The sequence below is a fragment of the Mauremys reevesii genome, linkage group 6 (assembly GCF_016161935.1).
Source record: "Mauremys reevesii isolate NIE-2019 linkage group 6, ASM1616193v1, whole genome shotgun sequence".
In the NCBI taxonomy this organism is placed as follows: Eukaryota; Metazoa; Chordata; order Testudines; family Geoemydidae; genus Mauremys; species Mauremys reevesii.
Genome location: NC_052628.1, coordinates 35,048,772 through 35,065,803, shown reverse-complemented (window position 1 = coordinate 35,065,803; position 17,032 = coordinate 35,048,772). Strand labels below are relative to the sequence as shown.

The window sequence follows — 17,032 nt, the reverse complement described above, 5'->3', positions numbered from 1 at the left end:
TTGGGTTAACAAGCAAGTCATCCCTGCCTTTCTATTTACTTGCCTTTATTGCTGGATTGGTAAAATGGCACAATATTATTATTCAGAGCAGTCAAGCCAGGCAAATTATCCTTCTCTTGCAGCAGAAACAGGCAATAAACAATTCTTTATTAGGAACAGGTGCAGTGCTCACAAACCTTATAGTTTCACGGATATTTCTTACGTAACCACTAATCAATCAGGAGATGTACTGGTCTAGATACAGAGCTAAATCTAGAGTATGGCTGCTTTGCAATAGTCCTTCATTGTACTTGGGTTCATAAAAGCTAAATGCCTGGCCCATGGAGGATCAGCTAGTGTAAGGATTACCCTGAAGTGGCACAGAGCTCTTATAGGGGCTCATATACCATGCACCCTGGCCTGTTGACAGAATACTAGAGAAAATGGTTAGATAAAAGGGGGTGCTCTTATGCCAAACTAATCCTGGCTTGTGGTTATGTTCACTTATGCCCCTTTCAACCCAGTTTCATTTAAAGCTGACCTCAAAATGCTCCGACACTGCACAGGGAGGATGGTTTCACACAGCTGCACCAGAAAGCAAAGGACAACTCTAAACAACCCTTACACATCACCCTGACTCGTACTCTGTCAATATTCACCCCACCCAAAGTTCTGGACCTTAATTTTTAAACTGAGAACCGAAGAACACTCTATGCCAAACAATACCCAGTGGAAATGATTCTTCAAATAGTTCTCTACATACATAATGAGAGAGAAATGCTCTGTTCTAGTGTGCATCACAAATCTTATTAGCATATAGCTATGGGTTTTCCTTCCCTTTGCAGATGATCCATTCATTGCAGCAGTACAGGTATCTTAAATATACTTCAATTACCTTGCTGAAATATTACAAACTAATTACAATATTTCTATTCATATTAAGCTCTGAGTTAGGGGGCTTATTCCTTCACCCTCTCACTTCCCTGGTCCTTCTCGCATGAACAGAGAGCAACAATACCCGAAGTCCGAAGGTGCAAACAATACAATTTTTATTGGGGTGAACTTCCAGCAAGCACGATTCCAGTTTCCTTCCTTAATGTCTCCCTTCCCAGCTCTGACACCACAGAGCCTTGCCTGTGTCCCTGTTCCTGTTCCCATTCCCCTCCTTAGCAAAACATCATCCCAATTCCCCCAGTCCCTGTTCTCATTCCCCCCCTTACTTCCTGATTGACTGCAGACTATATAGTAAAACTTGAGTTCTACTTAGCTATACCTTAATCAATCATTTTACTGATATTTAACTAACCAATCCTAACATATTGTAACATGGTTATTTAACCAATTATATCCCACCACCTTAATTGTTTTACACCCAACAAAATTAATTATACAGCAGACAGAAACAATCACAAAACCAGACAGAGATTATACAGACAAACAATAGGGAAGTGGAGACTACAGTGATAGAACAATACAGAAATGAGGATTTCACATCCCAGCTATTGATAAGTGAGTTCTTGCCAGACAGGATCCTATCAAACTAAGTTTCCTTTTACATCTTCTATTCTCTTCCCTTTCTCTGGAGGTGACAGGAATATCAGGACAGGATTGTATTCCTAACAGCCCAATAGCACCTTATTTCAATGTGACTAGTTTGGAATGTGAGGATGTGACCATACACTTCCCAGTTTATGGCTGCCTCTGCTGCTTAGCCGAAGGCCTTAGCCTAAGAACCAGGCCTCAGACTGTCACAGTGAGAGAAGGCTCTTACACATACAGACAGTGATTTTGATTCTTTCTTTAATACCTCTATAACGAGCTAAGTGATAAGAATACACTTAAATTCTTAAAGTATAGGCCTTTGAAGACAGGCCTGAATATCTATATCCTAACACTCTGGATACACTTTCCTGCTGCCACATTTTTTCAAAGAGCTCGTGCAGTGTCCTCCCGATTCTTGTGTACATGAATAGGGTCAAGCTAGAAAGTTGCTGGGGGCAGAGTTTGTGGTACATGATAGTTCATCAATTGACTTCCCCAAAGGGGTGTAGATTGAGGGTGGGGTCATGGCAAAGCTGGGGCAGGTTGAACAGGAGTCATATACAGCTGGACTCTCTTAGGGTATGTCTATTAGACACGCGGAGCTGACCCGTCCCTGCTGACTTGGGCTTCTGGTGCTCAGGCCAAGGGTCTGTTTAATTGTACTGTAGATGTTCGGGCTCCAGCCTGAACCCTGGAACCCTCCAACCTCACAGGGTCCTGGAGCCCAGGCTCCAGCCCAAGCACGAACAGCTACACTGCAATTAAACAGCCCCTGAGCCTAAGCCAACTGGCACGGGCCAGCCGCAGGTTTTTAATTACAATGTAGACATTCCCTAAAAGTCTGGCAGAGCTATCCCTGATTCCCAGATATCCAGTGAGGAAATCTGGCTGAGTCATACTGCAGCAAGGACCCTTTTAGCTCTCCATTCAGAGGCGCTGACTTTCCACTTTCCTCGGGGGTGCTCAACCCCCAGTCCACCCCAAGCCCTGCCCCCATTCCACCCCTTCCCCCAAGGCTCCACCCCACCCGTCTCTTCTGGCTCCTGCCCCACCCCTTCCTGCCCCTCCCGCTAGCGCGTTCCACCATTGCTCCACCTGCTCCCACCCAGAGCCTCTTGCTTGTCACTGAACAGCTGATCATGTTGGACAGGAAGCACTGAGTGAGAGAGGGAGGAGCTGATCAGACATTGAGGCTGCCGGTGGGTGCTAAGCACCCACTATTTTTTTCTGCATGGGTGCTCCAGCCCCAGAGCACCCACAGAGTCGGCGCCTATACCTACATTTATGACCAGGTTATGCCTTAAATTAGTAACTTTTCTACTGAAGAACCCCCATGGACACTTTCACTTAAACAGCAAGGTTAAGATGACATATGTTTCTGCACCTTAATGAGATGTTTAGTTATGTTAAGCACTGCCTTCTGTTTCACATTAGTCCTTGCCTCTGAATACAGACTTGTCCCTTTGTTGATGATGAAGGGCTCTATCATGGCGTATAAGACGTACAGCTATGATACATGGCATGATGTGACCACAGAAGAGCTGGAACACATGTGATGCATCTAGGATTACACAGCAGATAAGGAAAATTTCTTCCACACAAGAATCTCAAAATCCATTAAAACACTAATGAATATGGACAAGAAGTGGGATTTAGTATTTGTGAAAGCTGCTGGCTTGATGTTTATCTACAGAATAGTAGCAGCAGAAGCTTCCTCACATTCTCCAAAGCGTCTTTGGCCACAATCCTACAAACACTTATGCATATGCTTAACTTTAAGCATGTGCTAGCACTAACAAAATCAGTGGCCTGCTTACACGATTAAAGTTAAGTATGTGAATAAGTGTTTGCAAGATCAGGGCTTCAGTACCAGTTGTGGAAGCTGGTGTTTGCAGTGTGGACACATGTTGATTGGATTGAGACCACCAAACTAGCCATCAGCTGGACACAACTATTGATTACTACTAGCCTGAGCTGATTTAAACCAGCACCCTAGAGCTGAGAGGGTCTGTACCTACTACCAATCTCTGAAGCCACACAACTGCCTAACAACACAACTTCAGCTGGAGTAACGGATGGTCCAGCTGGAAGACAATCAGAAGTTTCAGTATGTATCTACGCAAATAAGAATATTCTGAAAGTAATGCAGGAGGAATGAAAAGTTCTGAAAAGAAACAAACAAAAATAACCATGCTCTTTATAACTATATAAAGCAGAAATATTAACATTCTGAAGCTTGTCTTCGAATAGACTTTAGACAACCAAGTAGCTTTACATGTCTTGCCATTTTGCACATCAGAAGAGTCAATGTGTCTCTCAATCTCAGGAAAAGTTGATAGCAAGAGAGAAGAAATGTCAGGGAAATGTAAACAATGTTAACATTACACAACAAAGGGCAATTTCAGCAGCAAAAGCTATAACTATTCTAATGCTGAAAACATTTCTTTTAGTTCTAGCCTTAGCAAAGATAATTTGTGTATCCTGTGTAAGTGCAGACTTTGAAAGATGCTAAGGCTCTCCTGCCAGGTGCCAAGTACCCTCTCTTCCCACTAAACTCACAAGCTGAGAGTGTTCTGCATCTCACCAAGGATTGCTCATCACCTGGCAGGATCAGGCCCTGGATCTACACACATAAAACACTAGCCTTGTGTTCTTGGAAACAACATGTGGCCTGTGGATAGTGGATTTGTGTATACTTTACTCCCAAAACAAGGCCCAATCTGGCATTTCTTGCACAGGCAAACTGTACAGACTTCTGTTTTGTCTCTACCAGGATTGCAGGGACACACCCATAATCCCTTCTTCAGGGGGATTTGCACAGAGCCAGATTTGCATGGATTACTTGTTGTCAAAAGGAAAATTTAGCATATGCACACTCCCACATTTGCTTAGCTAATGGTATCGGCTCTGATCACCTGCTTGTCCTCTTCTCCCTCAAACCTCTCTGATCTTTCTCCCACGCCACCCCCATGCATGAGTAAAACCCCCCATCCCTCACCGTATCCTCTTTTAAATGCACACTTACACCTACCTCTGCTGGGATGCCTTTCAATCGGTACCATGTGGTGTTGAATGGTGAGCTGAAGCTTCTATTTTACTGATAAACTGTTCATTTGTTACCTCATCTTCTCACTCACCCCCCATCCAACTGTCTCTCTTTCCCACCTATTGCCTCCTCTCTGACATGTCAATGGTGAGTACCCTCAGGGAAGGACTAACTTCTTTGCTATTTGTCTGTACAGGCCCTAGCACAGTGGAACCCTGAATTTGATTACTGTTCCAGGTGCTACTGTAATAGAAATAAAATAAAAGAAGAGGGGTAAGGGGCAGAGTCTGGAACAGGTCAGTGGAAGATAAAGGAAAATGAGGATGTCTGTCTTAATTAAATGAAACAGACGATTTCTGGAAGTTACTGAAGTCCCCCATGCTACATTTGGATGAAATATTCCCTCAAGATTATAATGACAGTTCTCTGTGTAACATAAAAGCATAATATTTATCTGTTTAGGGATATCTTATTAGCATGCAATGTGCAAGCTAATGGGCTTTCCTTCCCTGTGTGAATTCTTAGCATCTGTTGTTGAAAACCCCAAACATCTCAAACAGGCTCTACAAAAACAGCTTGGAAAAATAATGACTCATGAACACAAATATCACTGAGAAATACAGTATGCCAGAATAAAAGACCCTTATGTGACTTGCATTTAGATGGAGGAGACCAGGACAATGCCTAGGTAGCACTACATGGAATAGCATGACAGTATGTCCAAAAGCCCCAATCCTACAAGCCTTATTCAAGCTAGTAGTTCCACTGATTTAGATTCACTGCAGTAGCAGGGGCAGCTGGGCCCCAGAAGGGATTCACTCACAGCAAAGGCAAGTTGTGATGGCACTGCTGCCCTCCCACAAGGATTCCACCAAACAGAGGGCTGCTTTAAGTTATGACTAGGGTTTCATAGTAGCAGCACATGCTACAGATGCCCAGGTGAGGCACTGGATAAATATATCCTCTGGCCATCATGTTCATGTTCTTCATCAACCAGCACTGCCCACTAATGGGGTTACATTGGCTCCTTTTGGGATTTGTGGCTGAGCAGGAATTGTGAGCACCTTAAACCTGCTGCCTTGCACCCAGTACAGACTAGCCATACACAGGGCAGAATCTAGCCAGAGGACAATTTGTTTTTACCAAATGTGAGGTGGCTTGCATCAGATGTTTGTAAGAAAGGGGACTTATTTTTTTCCTAAGTGTTATTCATGCTTTGATAAGAAAGGGCTTTTTTTCTAAGTGTCAATCATACCCTTAAAAATTTTCTTATGCTTTTTTGCCATGTCTTAGCACAAGAAATAAATTTGTCCCAGAAGCTTCAAATGAGTTTCTCAATTATTAGTAGTTTTTTGTTAATTTGTTTATGTGTTTTGTTTATTGACTACAGCATTATTATATGGATTTTACCACCAAGTTACTGATATGCACTTGACATTTTAACTCTAGTTTAATGCAAGTTGGTGTTTTCTGTGGTGGTGTTTTTTTTTTATAGCTGGAAATTTACAGTCTATTTCATTTAGAACACTAAGGACTAGGTTCATTAAAAAGGATTCTGAGCACTGAGAGATTGGGTAAAAGAGAAGCATACAAACCTACTGGCACCAGAAAACATTGATGGAATATAGGGAAGACAATTAGGCTTTGATAAGGCCACTGTTCAGCAAAGTAGTCACACATGTGAATAGTCCCACTGACATCAAGTCAATATTCTAGTTCCACTGACTGCAATGGGACTTCTAACATGCTTAAATTAGGCACATGTGTAAGTAGCTTAAGGAACTAAGGCCTAAACATGTCAAAATGAATGGTTAAAGCATAGTAATGAGAACATATGGGACAGATGACATAATAGACTATCAGGTTTGGAAGGGACCTCAGGAGGTCATCTAGTCCAACCCCCTGCTCAAAGCAGGACCAATCCCCAATTAAATCATCCCAGCCAGGGCTTCGTCAAGCCTGACCTTAAAAACCTCTAAGGAAGAAGATTCCACCATCTCCCTAGGTAACCCATTCCAGTGCTTCACCACTCTCCTAGTGAAAAAGTTTTTCCTAATATCCAACCTAAACCTCCCCCAGGGCAACTTGAGACCATTACTCCTTGTTCTGTCATCTGCTACCACTGAGAACAGTCTAGAGCCATCCTCTTTGGAACCCCCTTTCAGGTAGTTGAAGGGGACTCCAAGAAGGGACTTTGGTGGCTCTAGTGACCTGTATAACATTTTAGTTCCCCGCAAGAACAGCATAGTGGGACTTCATATGCTACTCATTGCAAAGCATTTTAGTCTCCATCTCTTTGTTCAGAACTGATACTTAAAAATTGCTTTTAGTTTCTAATTTGGTTTGGTTGGTCAAAATAAGTGAGATTTGCCAGCACATTTTGATTTCATATATGTTAAAGTCACAGTGTTTTGCCACTGAAGTTCAAGGGAGCATTGTAGGCCAATGCATATATCTCCCTAGAAAGAACATCTGATCATGTTTGCTGTGATTCACCCAACTCCGTGCTTCATGTAGTCAATGCAGTGTTACTAACATGACGTTTGAAACTGAACTGAATGGTGCAGGAATACCATTCATTTCAAAAAGACATTCTGTAGTCAAATAAAAATAACAAAGTACAATACAATATGATGCTACATATCTAGATACTGCATACCAAGAATAGTATGGCTGTCAATACAGTTTATGAGAGGAGGTAAAAATAATCCATTTATTTAAAAACGTGCTCCCTGGAATAGTTTCCTGGGAGATATTATATATGAGGGCTTCAGGGGTTCAACAGCCATACAGTTTTACTCTAGCATACCTAAGGGCAACACAAATGATATACTGCAAAACACTAAATCTAAAATAACAGACACTATATTGGTTCAATGTGCAGTGACAAGGTTTTCTAAGATACAGCATTAAAAGTTTCATACAACCAAATGATGAGAGGCAGCATGGTCTAGTGAAGAGAGCCCTAGAGTAGGCATCAGAAGATCTAAGTTCTATGGCTCTGCCACTGCCACTATGTGGTCTTGGACATGTCATTTCCCCTCTGTTTCCTCTCCCACTCTTTGTGTGGCTTGTCCACTTAGATTACAAGCTTTTGGAGCAGGGGCTGTCTCATAGGGTGTATTCACCGAGTGCTTAGCACAATGGTGGCCCCTATCTCAGTACAGCGGCCTTCTGCAGATACTGTAATGCAAACCACCACAACAATGGAGGTGCCTGTTTTGATAGAACAGGAGGCTTATTCTAGGTGGCTAGCGTGCATCTCCAAAAGCCAGCTTCTCTATGTCACTTTGTAGATCATTCAGATTAATAGACTCCTTTAAACCAAGTACGTATTCATAGTCTACAATGAAGAAGTATGATAAGAAATATGTTGGTGTCAAACTATACACATTACTATAATGTTGTAAACGAATGTTGCCGCTTTTGCTAGGAGAGACATGACCAATTAAATCTATTGTAGAGGCCACTTTGTGATTTTTAAAAAAAATGAAGGAGAACTGTATAAAGACTATAATAGAAATACAATTTTACTGGTCTATTATCAGGAGATAATGAGGTTGTGTCAACATGAATTACCATGTAATCATCATAGTTTCCAAAGGTGCTGCTGTGAGCTTGCCATGTCATTACTGTGAAAGAGCATGCACTGCAAGCAATTAACTAATGTCAGCATTGTATGTTATAATCATGTTAAGGATATGACCTAAATTGATAAAAGCAAGGAAATTAAGAGACAAAGATGATGCGGCCCTGTCTCAGAGGGACCACAGAACAATGGGTGGCTTTATATACCATATCTACCCAGGGATATTCATCATGTTAGAAAACCTGTTAATACACTTTATCTACAATGATGTCAAAAATGTGTTAGCTGGTCAGGTCATAGTTAATCCTGCGGCACTGCAGGGTTAGCGATGATCATCTAAAATGATTTTAAACATGACTTGTCCTTGTCCATCCTAAAGGTGAAATCAAGTTTAATATCATGTTAGTAAATGTGTTCTAACACGAGGCATTTTTCTTGTATAGACAAGGCCTCAGTGTTCCTCTCAGTAGGGCTTGACTTACTAGGGAGGGTTCATGGAGGAGACCTGGGGCAAGGTTTTAAAAGCCTCAGATCACCGGGAACTACATGGAAAGGAAGCATTAATGCTAATGGGATGTCCAGCCCTTTTTCCCCAGCCTTGGCCATATGGATTCCTTAGGAGCTCTGCTAACATTGTCTCCTCTGTTTGGGCTATGCCAATCTCTGCAAAGGGGTTGGAGCAGGACTTAATGTTACTATGAGCATCAGCAACTTCCGCATAAATATCCACTGGAATATCCTTGGGGGTCTGAGAGACGCTTGCCACAGAGAACACCTGCCCCCTGGCATCAGACTTCCCTGTTTCTGACATGCTTCCTCCCATTCCTGAACTGAACAGCCCCATCTACACAGAAGGGTTTCTGCAAGCTCCCAGCCAGCAGAACTGTCAAATGGTCTCTTCTGTTTTCCCACGTTTGCTCCTTTCCAGCCATGTAAGTGGAAGGAAAAGTCTTTCCATAGACCCTCTACTGTAGCTCCTGGATTCAGAATTTCCTTCATTTTGTGGGAAGGAGACAGACCTTTACCGGTATTTCAGGACAGTCCTCAGTATTTACTGTACATCTAAGATAGTCCATTCGTACACATGTGAATATGCCAGGAATGTCTCCTGTTGTATTTCTCAGGGGATCTACTACAGAATGTGAATTCTGCTGCATTTGAGCAAAAAATAACCACACTTTTTAATATATTAGACAATTGGATAATGCAGAAAAGAGCTCTAGGGCCAGATTTGTAAAGGTATTTAAGTTTAGATTACAGTGGGAATTAGCTCTTAATAAATCTGGCTGAGTGCTTTTCAGTACTGTGCCATATGTATTAATACAGAGTACTAGAAATAATCTACATCAGAGACAGGGCCGGGTCCAGCGCTTTTGCCGCCCCAAGCGGCAAAAAAAAAGCCGCGATCGGTGGCAATTCAGTGGCATGTCCTTCCCTCCGAGAGGGACTGAGGGACCCGCTGCCGAATTCCCACCAAAGAGCCGGACGTGCCGCCCCTTTCCATTGCCCGTCCCAGGTACCTGCTTGCTGCGCTGGTGCCTGGAGCCAGCCCTGATCAGAGAACATGGAAAGAAGCATACCCTGAAGTAGAACAATAGCTGTATATTGTGTCACAACCACACACAACATTCAGAGGACATGTGTTTTTCAGCTTACCCAGATCTGTAGTTTAATCCTTTTTTCATTTTTGAAAACTGTTTTGACTTTGAAATCGATCCCAACTGTGCTTACGAATGCAGATGTAAAGGAATCGTCAGCATAACGGAACAAAAAGGAGGTTTTCCCGACACTGCTGTTGCCAATGATGAGCAATTTGAACATATAATCAAAGTTCTGGTCAGATGTGTCTTTCTGACCATATCTGGAATCTTGAGCAGATGCCATCTGTAAATCAAAATAAAAAGGATTTTTTTATGGTCTTTTGTACTTTATAAATCAAAGGCATTTATATTTTATTGGATTCCTCGGCAACAGATATCAATGAATTCAAGGACAAGTTCACAGAGGCCCTAAGTCTTTCTTATGATGCTGGTATCCATGGTAATAATTCCCTCTGCAAAAGATAATGGCAAAAAACTTACAGTATCAGGGAGATGGTACATCAGGTCTGGTGTATCACTGTTGATCAGTATTAACAAAAAACAAACCAAGAAGAAGAAGAAGAAGAAGAAGAAGAAACACCATCAAAAGGACCAGGTCAATTTCTGAATATAGTACAAAAAAAATCTATATTCACAGAATGTTAAGAATATGACAGCATACTACCATAAAAATACAGAAATTAATCAGGACAAAAGTGCTATATATTTCTATATATGAGAGGGGAAGATAAGGAAGCAATTAAAGTGGGGTTTTTTTGGTGTGTAACTATGCAGCATAGAACACAGGGGTATATTCACTTCTTAATTTTGCAATCCTTGCTTTTGTCATCTTGTGCCATAATCTTAATCTATTTTATATCCGAAGAAATCCATTGGATGTGGAAAGGTCACAGTCTTTTGTAATAGCTAGATTCTTACCCAAAGCATTTTGCCACTACCCTTTTCATTATCACAATGTCTCTCACCCACTTGGTAAATACTTTTGACAAAGTGTCCCTTCCTTTTGTTCCCTTTCAGTCTCTTCTTCTATATGCAGTAACAGAATTTTGGACACAATGCTAATGCAGCACAGTGTTTATATAGTAAAATACTACAGGTGACGGGGACCTATGTTTTCAAAGAGGGGTCCCTAAAATTAGGCTAATAAATCCACACTTAGACAACTGAATAAATGGGAGCTACAGACGATCAGCACCTCTGAAATTCAGGGCACTTTTATTTGTGAGCCTAATTATAGATTTAGGAACCTATCTTTAGGCACTCAGGTTTGAAAATGTTGGCTTACATGACCATTCAGACAGACTCAGAATCTTAAATCTTTAGTTAAGAATGTGAATGATTTACTTACACATTCAGAAGCAGCTACATAGTCCATTGTATTATCATCAGAAAGTCTAAACTAAATTGTTTATTTGCAGCACCTGTATAAAAATATTATCGCATTTTACAGTAATAGTTCAGTACTCTACAGTTTACAATAGTGCCACTGTAGTGTTCTGGAAATTTTCTGCAAAATAAATTCAGCAAATAGTAATTTTTTCAACAGAGGAATCAAAAGATGTTTCAGATATTACTGTCCTGACCTTGAAAGGGACACTGTCAGGCTTCTTGACTTCCAAACATACTTGTTGGAAAAGTTGTTTTTAACATACTGGTTTGAATATAACAGGATTGCTAATTGCTGCAGAACAGACTTTCAATAATCACTACTGTGATGCCTTGCATCAGTCTCCCAGTGACACCTCTCTGCCCACATTCTAGAACACAAGTGATGTACATATTCACAGGTTTGCACATGGGTCATGTAAGACATCATAATTATCTTTACTCCTTTTCTTAACTTCCCACTGAAGTGACTGACTGGAAAAAGGAAAAATCCTCCTTGTGCTTTAATGTATCAGCCTGAATGTGTGTTTGCACCAGTGCCCTCTACTGGACAGAATCAGAGCTACTCAAAAGCTTGTAATTGTCTCCCCCTTTATTGGATGGCCCAAAGAGAGGACATAGAAAACCTAACACAGATCATGGTGATTCTCCTTTCTCTCAAGTTCAAGAGGGTTTTTTGGAGCTGAAGTCTTGAGCTGTACTTCCTCTGCTATCTATGTACAAAGTGCCCACAGTGTTGTCAACTCTAACGATTTTATCAAAAGTCTTCAGTCTTTTTTTTTTAAGGCTCCAAGTCCTGGAATTAGGTGATTACATGAGAATCAAGCTTCCATTTATAAAAAGGTACACTTCTGGAAAAACATGATCTGAGTGTGCCTTAAAGGCTCTAACACCAGAAAGCAAAGAAAAACACTGTTATACATTTATTATTATTTACAGGGCTTAAATTCAACCGGAGCTGTCCAGAGGGGAGCTCTGGTAAATATTTTCAACCCCCTGGAGTTTTCATAGCATTTTTTGGTGGGGGAGGAGGAGGGCTCAGGGAAATACTCTATGAGAATTTAAGCCCCGATTATTTAAAATCTGATTAGTTTTAAGCCAATCACATTATTTTGGGGGCCTGATATGATTTTTGAATCCTTGGATTTGGCAATACAAATGACAGTATACATACATTGTGGTTTCAGACAGGAAGGATAGTCAGCAAACCCTGATGTTGACTGTTTATGGCAAATTTAAAGAAGCTTAATCAAAACTCGCAAACCTGTGTGCCTATAGTTAGACACCTGAATCCACATAGACTCATAGACTTTAAGGTCAGAAGGGACCATCATGATCATCTAGTCTGACCTCCTGCACAATGCAGGCCACAGAATCTCACCCATCCACTTCTATAACAAACCCCTAGCCTATGTCTGAGTTATTGAAGTCCCCAAATTGCGGTTTGAAGACCTCAAGTTGCAGAGAATCCTCCAGCAAGTGACCCGTGCCCCATGCTGCAGAGGAAGGCGAAAAACCTCCAGAAAAAACCTTCTTCATTCTGTTCTTACATTCTTATGTCTAGTTGGAAACTGTTTTGTATGATGATCTCTCTTCATATGGGATTCAGTGGTACAAAATCTTAAACTGAATATACTGCAAAATTCCTTGCTGGAGTAACTCAGTGAAGTCAGTGGAGTTACACTAATGACTGGATCCATGACCTTGCCTAAAGATGCAGGGCTCTCTGTTGACCCACCCTGTTAGCAGGATTCAGAGGCCTGAACAAAGCTTCTGAAAAAATTCTGCTGACTCACTTTGAAGCGTATGCCTTGTCAACTTCGCCAGGGTATTAAAGAGGCAAGTGGGGCTAGGGTTTCCTGTAGGATCTCCTACTAAACAGGCTTTGGAAGAAAACAGAAAATTTCAACCTAAATTATCACTAAAAAAAACAACCTCCAGCAAAGGGACCTTATATAGCATGTGTGGATCTGGAGCACGGTGGGAATGTCACTGGCTCACAGGTACCCAACTGCCTGATTTTCAGAGCAGCTGAGCACCCACAGCTCCCATTAACCAAGGTTCGTGAATAAATGTGAATGTCAGCACCTAACTTTAGGCATGCAAGTTTGAAAATACTGGCTTTAATACTTATAAAACTTAGTTTGCAGGTGTGTCAGGATGAGAATTAATTAGATAATGTTTAATGATATTAAGATGAAAAGCAATAATTATGACTAACAGCACACATCAATAATCTTTCATCTTTCTGATTTCTGTAATAAATACAAATAAAACCTTTACACTTTCATGGCTCCACCTTATCTTAAATGACTAGATTTCTTAGTAAACATATGCAAAAAAGGAAAATCAAATGTTGTTTATCTATTTAATTATAGCTTTATGCTCATTTACAGCTTTTAGCTGTACATAGTTTACAAAAACATCAAGCCATCACCATTAAAACACCATCTGACAAAGCATAAGATATGGCCTGTATGATATCAATTCACCATGGGTACTCTGTTCCACACAAAATCCAATAAAAGCATCACACCTGGCTCCATCTATCACTGAAATACCAACTGGAATAAATCTGAACCCAATGGTCACTAATTCTAGATTCACAGAAGAAGCATTTTCTTTCTTGACTTTATCACCTGAGAGTTATCATCCTCAACCGCACTTAAAAGTATACAGATGTGTTGAGCTGTTCAGTATTGGGGCGGAAGGTCAGAGATCAACCCAAGGCCAGGCCAGGCCAGGCGAAAACTGCAGAGTCAGAGTCCATTACCAAATTGAGAGCATGAGGCAAGAACTGGGGTCAAGTCAAGCCAGGGTCTTTCACTGGGGTCAGCAATGGTTTTAAGCGAGAGACAGTAAACCAGGATCAGGAGCCAAGCCTAGGTTGAGAGTCAGGGATCAAGGCAAGCTGCAGCAAGGAACAGCAAGCAGGGTGTAAGGCAGAAGCACACCTGAGGTCTGCATTGCTGAGACAACTCCCAGAAATGGTTTCCTGGTTTATACACAGTGTGCCAGCCAATCAGGGAATCACGGAGGGCTGTTGCTCATGCCCCTTTGCATGGGACTTCCTGAAGAACTTAGTCTCTCAATTCCTCTTGGTGGCAATCATACCTGGGCCCCTGGAAGGAAGCAGAGCTGCCATCAAATCCTGCAGACCCCAGTTCTCAGCCCATGGGTTCTTACAGTGGCTGAGTCATAGAAGTTCTGGAGGAGTGACATTCCACTGGAGAATCAGAAGCCTGGAGCATGGGCAGTGGGTGAAGCCCCACTCTGGGGAGGCTAGCCCCCAGCTCCTCCCCTTCCGCCCATGCCCTCCCCATGGCCAGAGCCACAAACTCCCTGCCTCCCCACCCACCCCACACCACACCACCCAGAGGAGCCCCGGCTGGACTGGCTGAAGCTCTGAGCCTCTCCCCGCCCCGAGGAGCTCTGGCTGGGCTGGGCTGGCCAAAGCCCCGAGAGGAGGAGCCCTGGCCAGGCTGGTCAAAGCCCTGAGCCAAGCCTCCCCCTGCCTGGAAAAGCCCAGGGCTGGCCACAGCTATGCCTCCCCTCCCCGGACCCAACCCGCCCACCCCAATAATAAATGGGGATATATATCTATCTCCTAGAACTGGAAAGGTCATTGAGTCCAGCCCCCTGCCTTTGCTAGCAGGACCAAGTACTGATTTTTGCCCCAGATGCCTAAGTGGCCCCCTCAAAGATTGAACTCATAACCCTGAGTTTAGCAGGCCAATGCTCAAACCACTGAGCTATCCCTCCCCCTGGAAGATACTTTTTGATATGCCCCATGCAGGTTCCGAGGTGGCGGAGGAGGCAGTATGTGCCTTCTCAGCCTCCCCAGAACCTGCATGGGGCAAAATAAAGCAAAAACTTTATCCCAAAACGCTGCAACCAGGGGTCTGGCGGTTGCGGCAGCACCAGGGGAGGCAGAGCCTCCCCTGGCCTATTATACCCGACACTCATGGCCTGGAGCATAGGTACTATACATCAGACAGAGTGCTGGGAAAACTGGACATATCCATACTAGAATGACACCCCTCTTTTTATTTCTGGAGATTAAGAGTATCCACACTTATTCTAGCTATGAGTGTGGAAGGCAAAAGGTGCAAATGACTCATTTCCTACTTCTGAGCTTGGCAAATTTGTGGGAAGCATGGGAGGATTACAGAGAATGATACACAGCGCTCCCCTTAATTGCATACTGCTGGGAATTTATGCTCCCAAAAAGCTCTCAAATACAAAATATCCCATTTCTCAAAGTACGACTACACCCCATGAAATACATTTTATCGTTCCTAACAATGCTTCCCTTGCTGTTAGGTTTGAGACACATTAGCAGCGGAGTGCGAAGGCACTGCTACTGCCTGTGTTGCTCATGGGGCTCTGTTCTGTGGATAATCAAAGGACTTCCATTTCCATGAATGTTCATTCAGTGCCAAATACACCAATGGGAAGAAAAAAGACAAAGAAGATAGTGGCTGTAGCAAATTTGTCTGTTTTCAAAAACTCAACATGTCAAACAGCCTAGTGCAGTGGTGGGCAACCTGTGGCCTGCAGGCTGCATGCAGCCTATCAGGGTAATCTGACTGCGGGCCGCAAGACATTTTGCTGACATTGACCATCCGCAGGCACGGCTCCTCACAGCTCCCAGTGGCCGCAGTTTGCCGTTCCTGGCCAATGGGTGCTGCAGGAAGTGGTGGGGCGCAGGGACGTGGTACCTTTAGGTACATCTCTTCCTAGAGTATGGGCTTAAACCATTCAAAGGATGTCAGACATCAGATACATTTTACTTTTAGAAAAACACAAAGAGCTTCTCATGAACACAAGTCGACACTTCGGGTACGTCCATACTACCCGCCCGGATCGGCGGGTAGCAATCGACTTCTCGGAGTTCGATATATCGCGTCTCATGTAGACGCGATATATTGAACTCCGAACACGCTCCCGTCGACTCCGGAACTCCACCACCGTGAACGGCGGTGGTGGAGTCGACGGGGGAGCCACGGACGTCGATCCCGCGCCGTGAGGACGGGTAAGTAATTCGAACTAAGGTAGTTCGACTTCAGCTACGCTATTCACGTAGCTGAAGTTGCGTACCTTAGTTCAACCCCCCCAGTGTAGACCAGGCCTTGGTTATTCACAACAACTATGTACAAAATAGGTTATTTCCTATAGGGTTCTGTGATGGGACGACTGCCCCGCACTGGTAGGTAAGGGGCTAAAGCCATCCTGGGGAGCCTGCATGGGATGCAGCCAATGAGGAAAAGGCTTATAGTGCCAGCCAGACAGGAGAAGCTTTATTGGAATAGCCAATAGTTCTGGGCAGGTCAGCAGAGTAGGAGAAAGCTGCCAGACTGAGGCCCTGGTACAAAGGCGGAAAAGGTGCTAGGACTGTGGGAAAGTGGCCCAGGGAAGGAGATGGCAGAGTTGGAGGAGGCGCAGTATGTGGCTGCCAGCTATAGGATCCCTGAGTCGGGACCCAAAGTAACGGGTGGGCCCAGGTTCCCCCGTCCCCTTGCCACTGAGGGAAGTGGCTGGTGAATGGACGGCAGTTTGCCACTGAAATGAGTGGCTAGAATCAGGACTGCAGTTTGCCACTGAGGCAAGCCATTGGACTAAGGACTGTCAGTCCCTCGGAAGGGGGGAAAGGACCGACTGGGACACCGCCGGAGGCTGGTGTACAGAAGAGAATGCCATGGTCCGGGGAGAGACGTGGGTCCTAGAGGTGGAGGCGAGAGTGACGACGAGCGAGACACTAGACAAGGGTGCTCTGGTGAAATGAGAGCTAATTCCCAGGATGGCCAGCAGGAGGTGCCGTGGTGGTGAGTTCCGCCCTGTCACAGGTTCCATTAGCAACGGGAAAAGCTTACAAACTTGTTCTTTCAC

General features: G+C 43.4%; 1 protein-coding gene across 3 annotated transcripts in view; it reads right to left on the bottom strand.

Moving 5' to 3' along the window:
* The window catches only part of RAB3C (RAB3C, member RAS oncogene family), a 166,096-nt gene extending 151,778 nt beyond the window's left edge, over window positions 1-14,318 (bottom strand). The window contains exons 1-2 of one of the 3 annotated variants that reach the window (XM_039545782.1): window positions 14,258-14,318; window positions 9,813-10,040 (exon numbers count right to left, since the gene is read on the bottom strand). In XM_039545782.1, the coding sequence (XP_039401716.1) occupies window positions 9,813-10,040 (228 nt within the window). In that variant the 5' untranslated portion in view covers window positions 14,258-14,318. The other 2 variants (XM_039545781.1, XM_039545780.1) reach the window with 2 other exon arrangements.
* Between the last annotated feature and the right edge of the window lie 2,714 nt (window positions 14,319-17,032).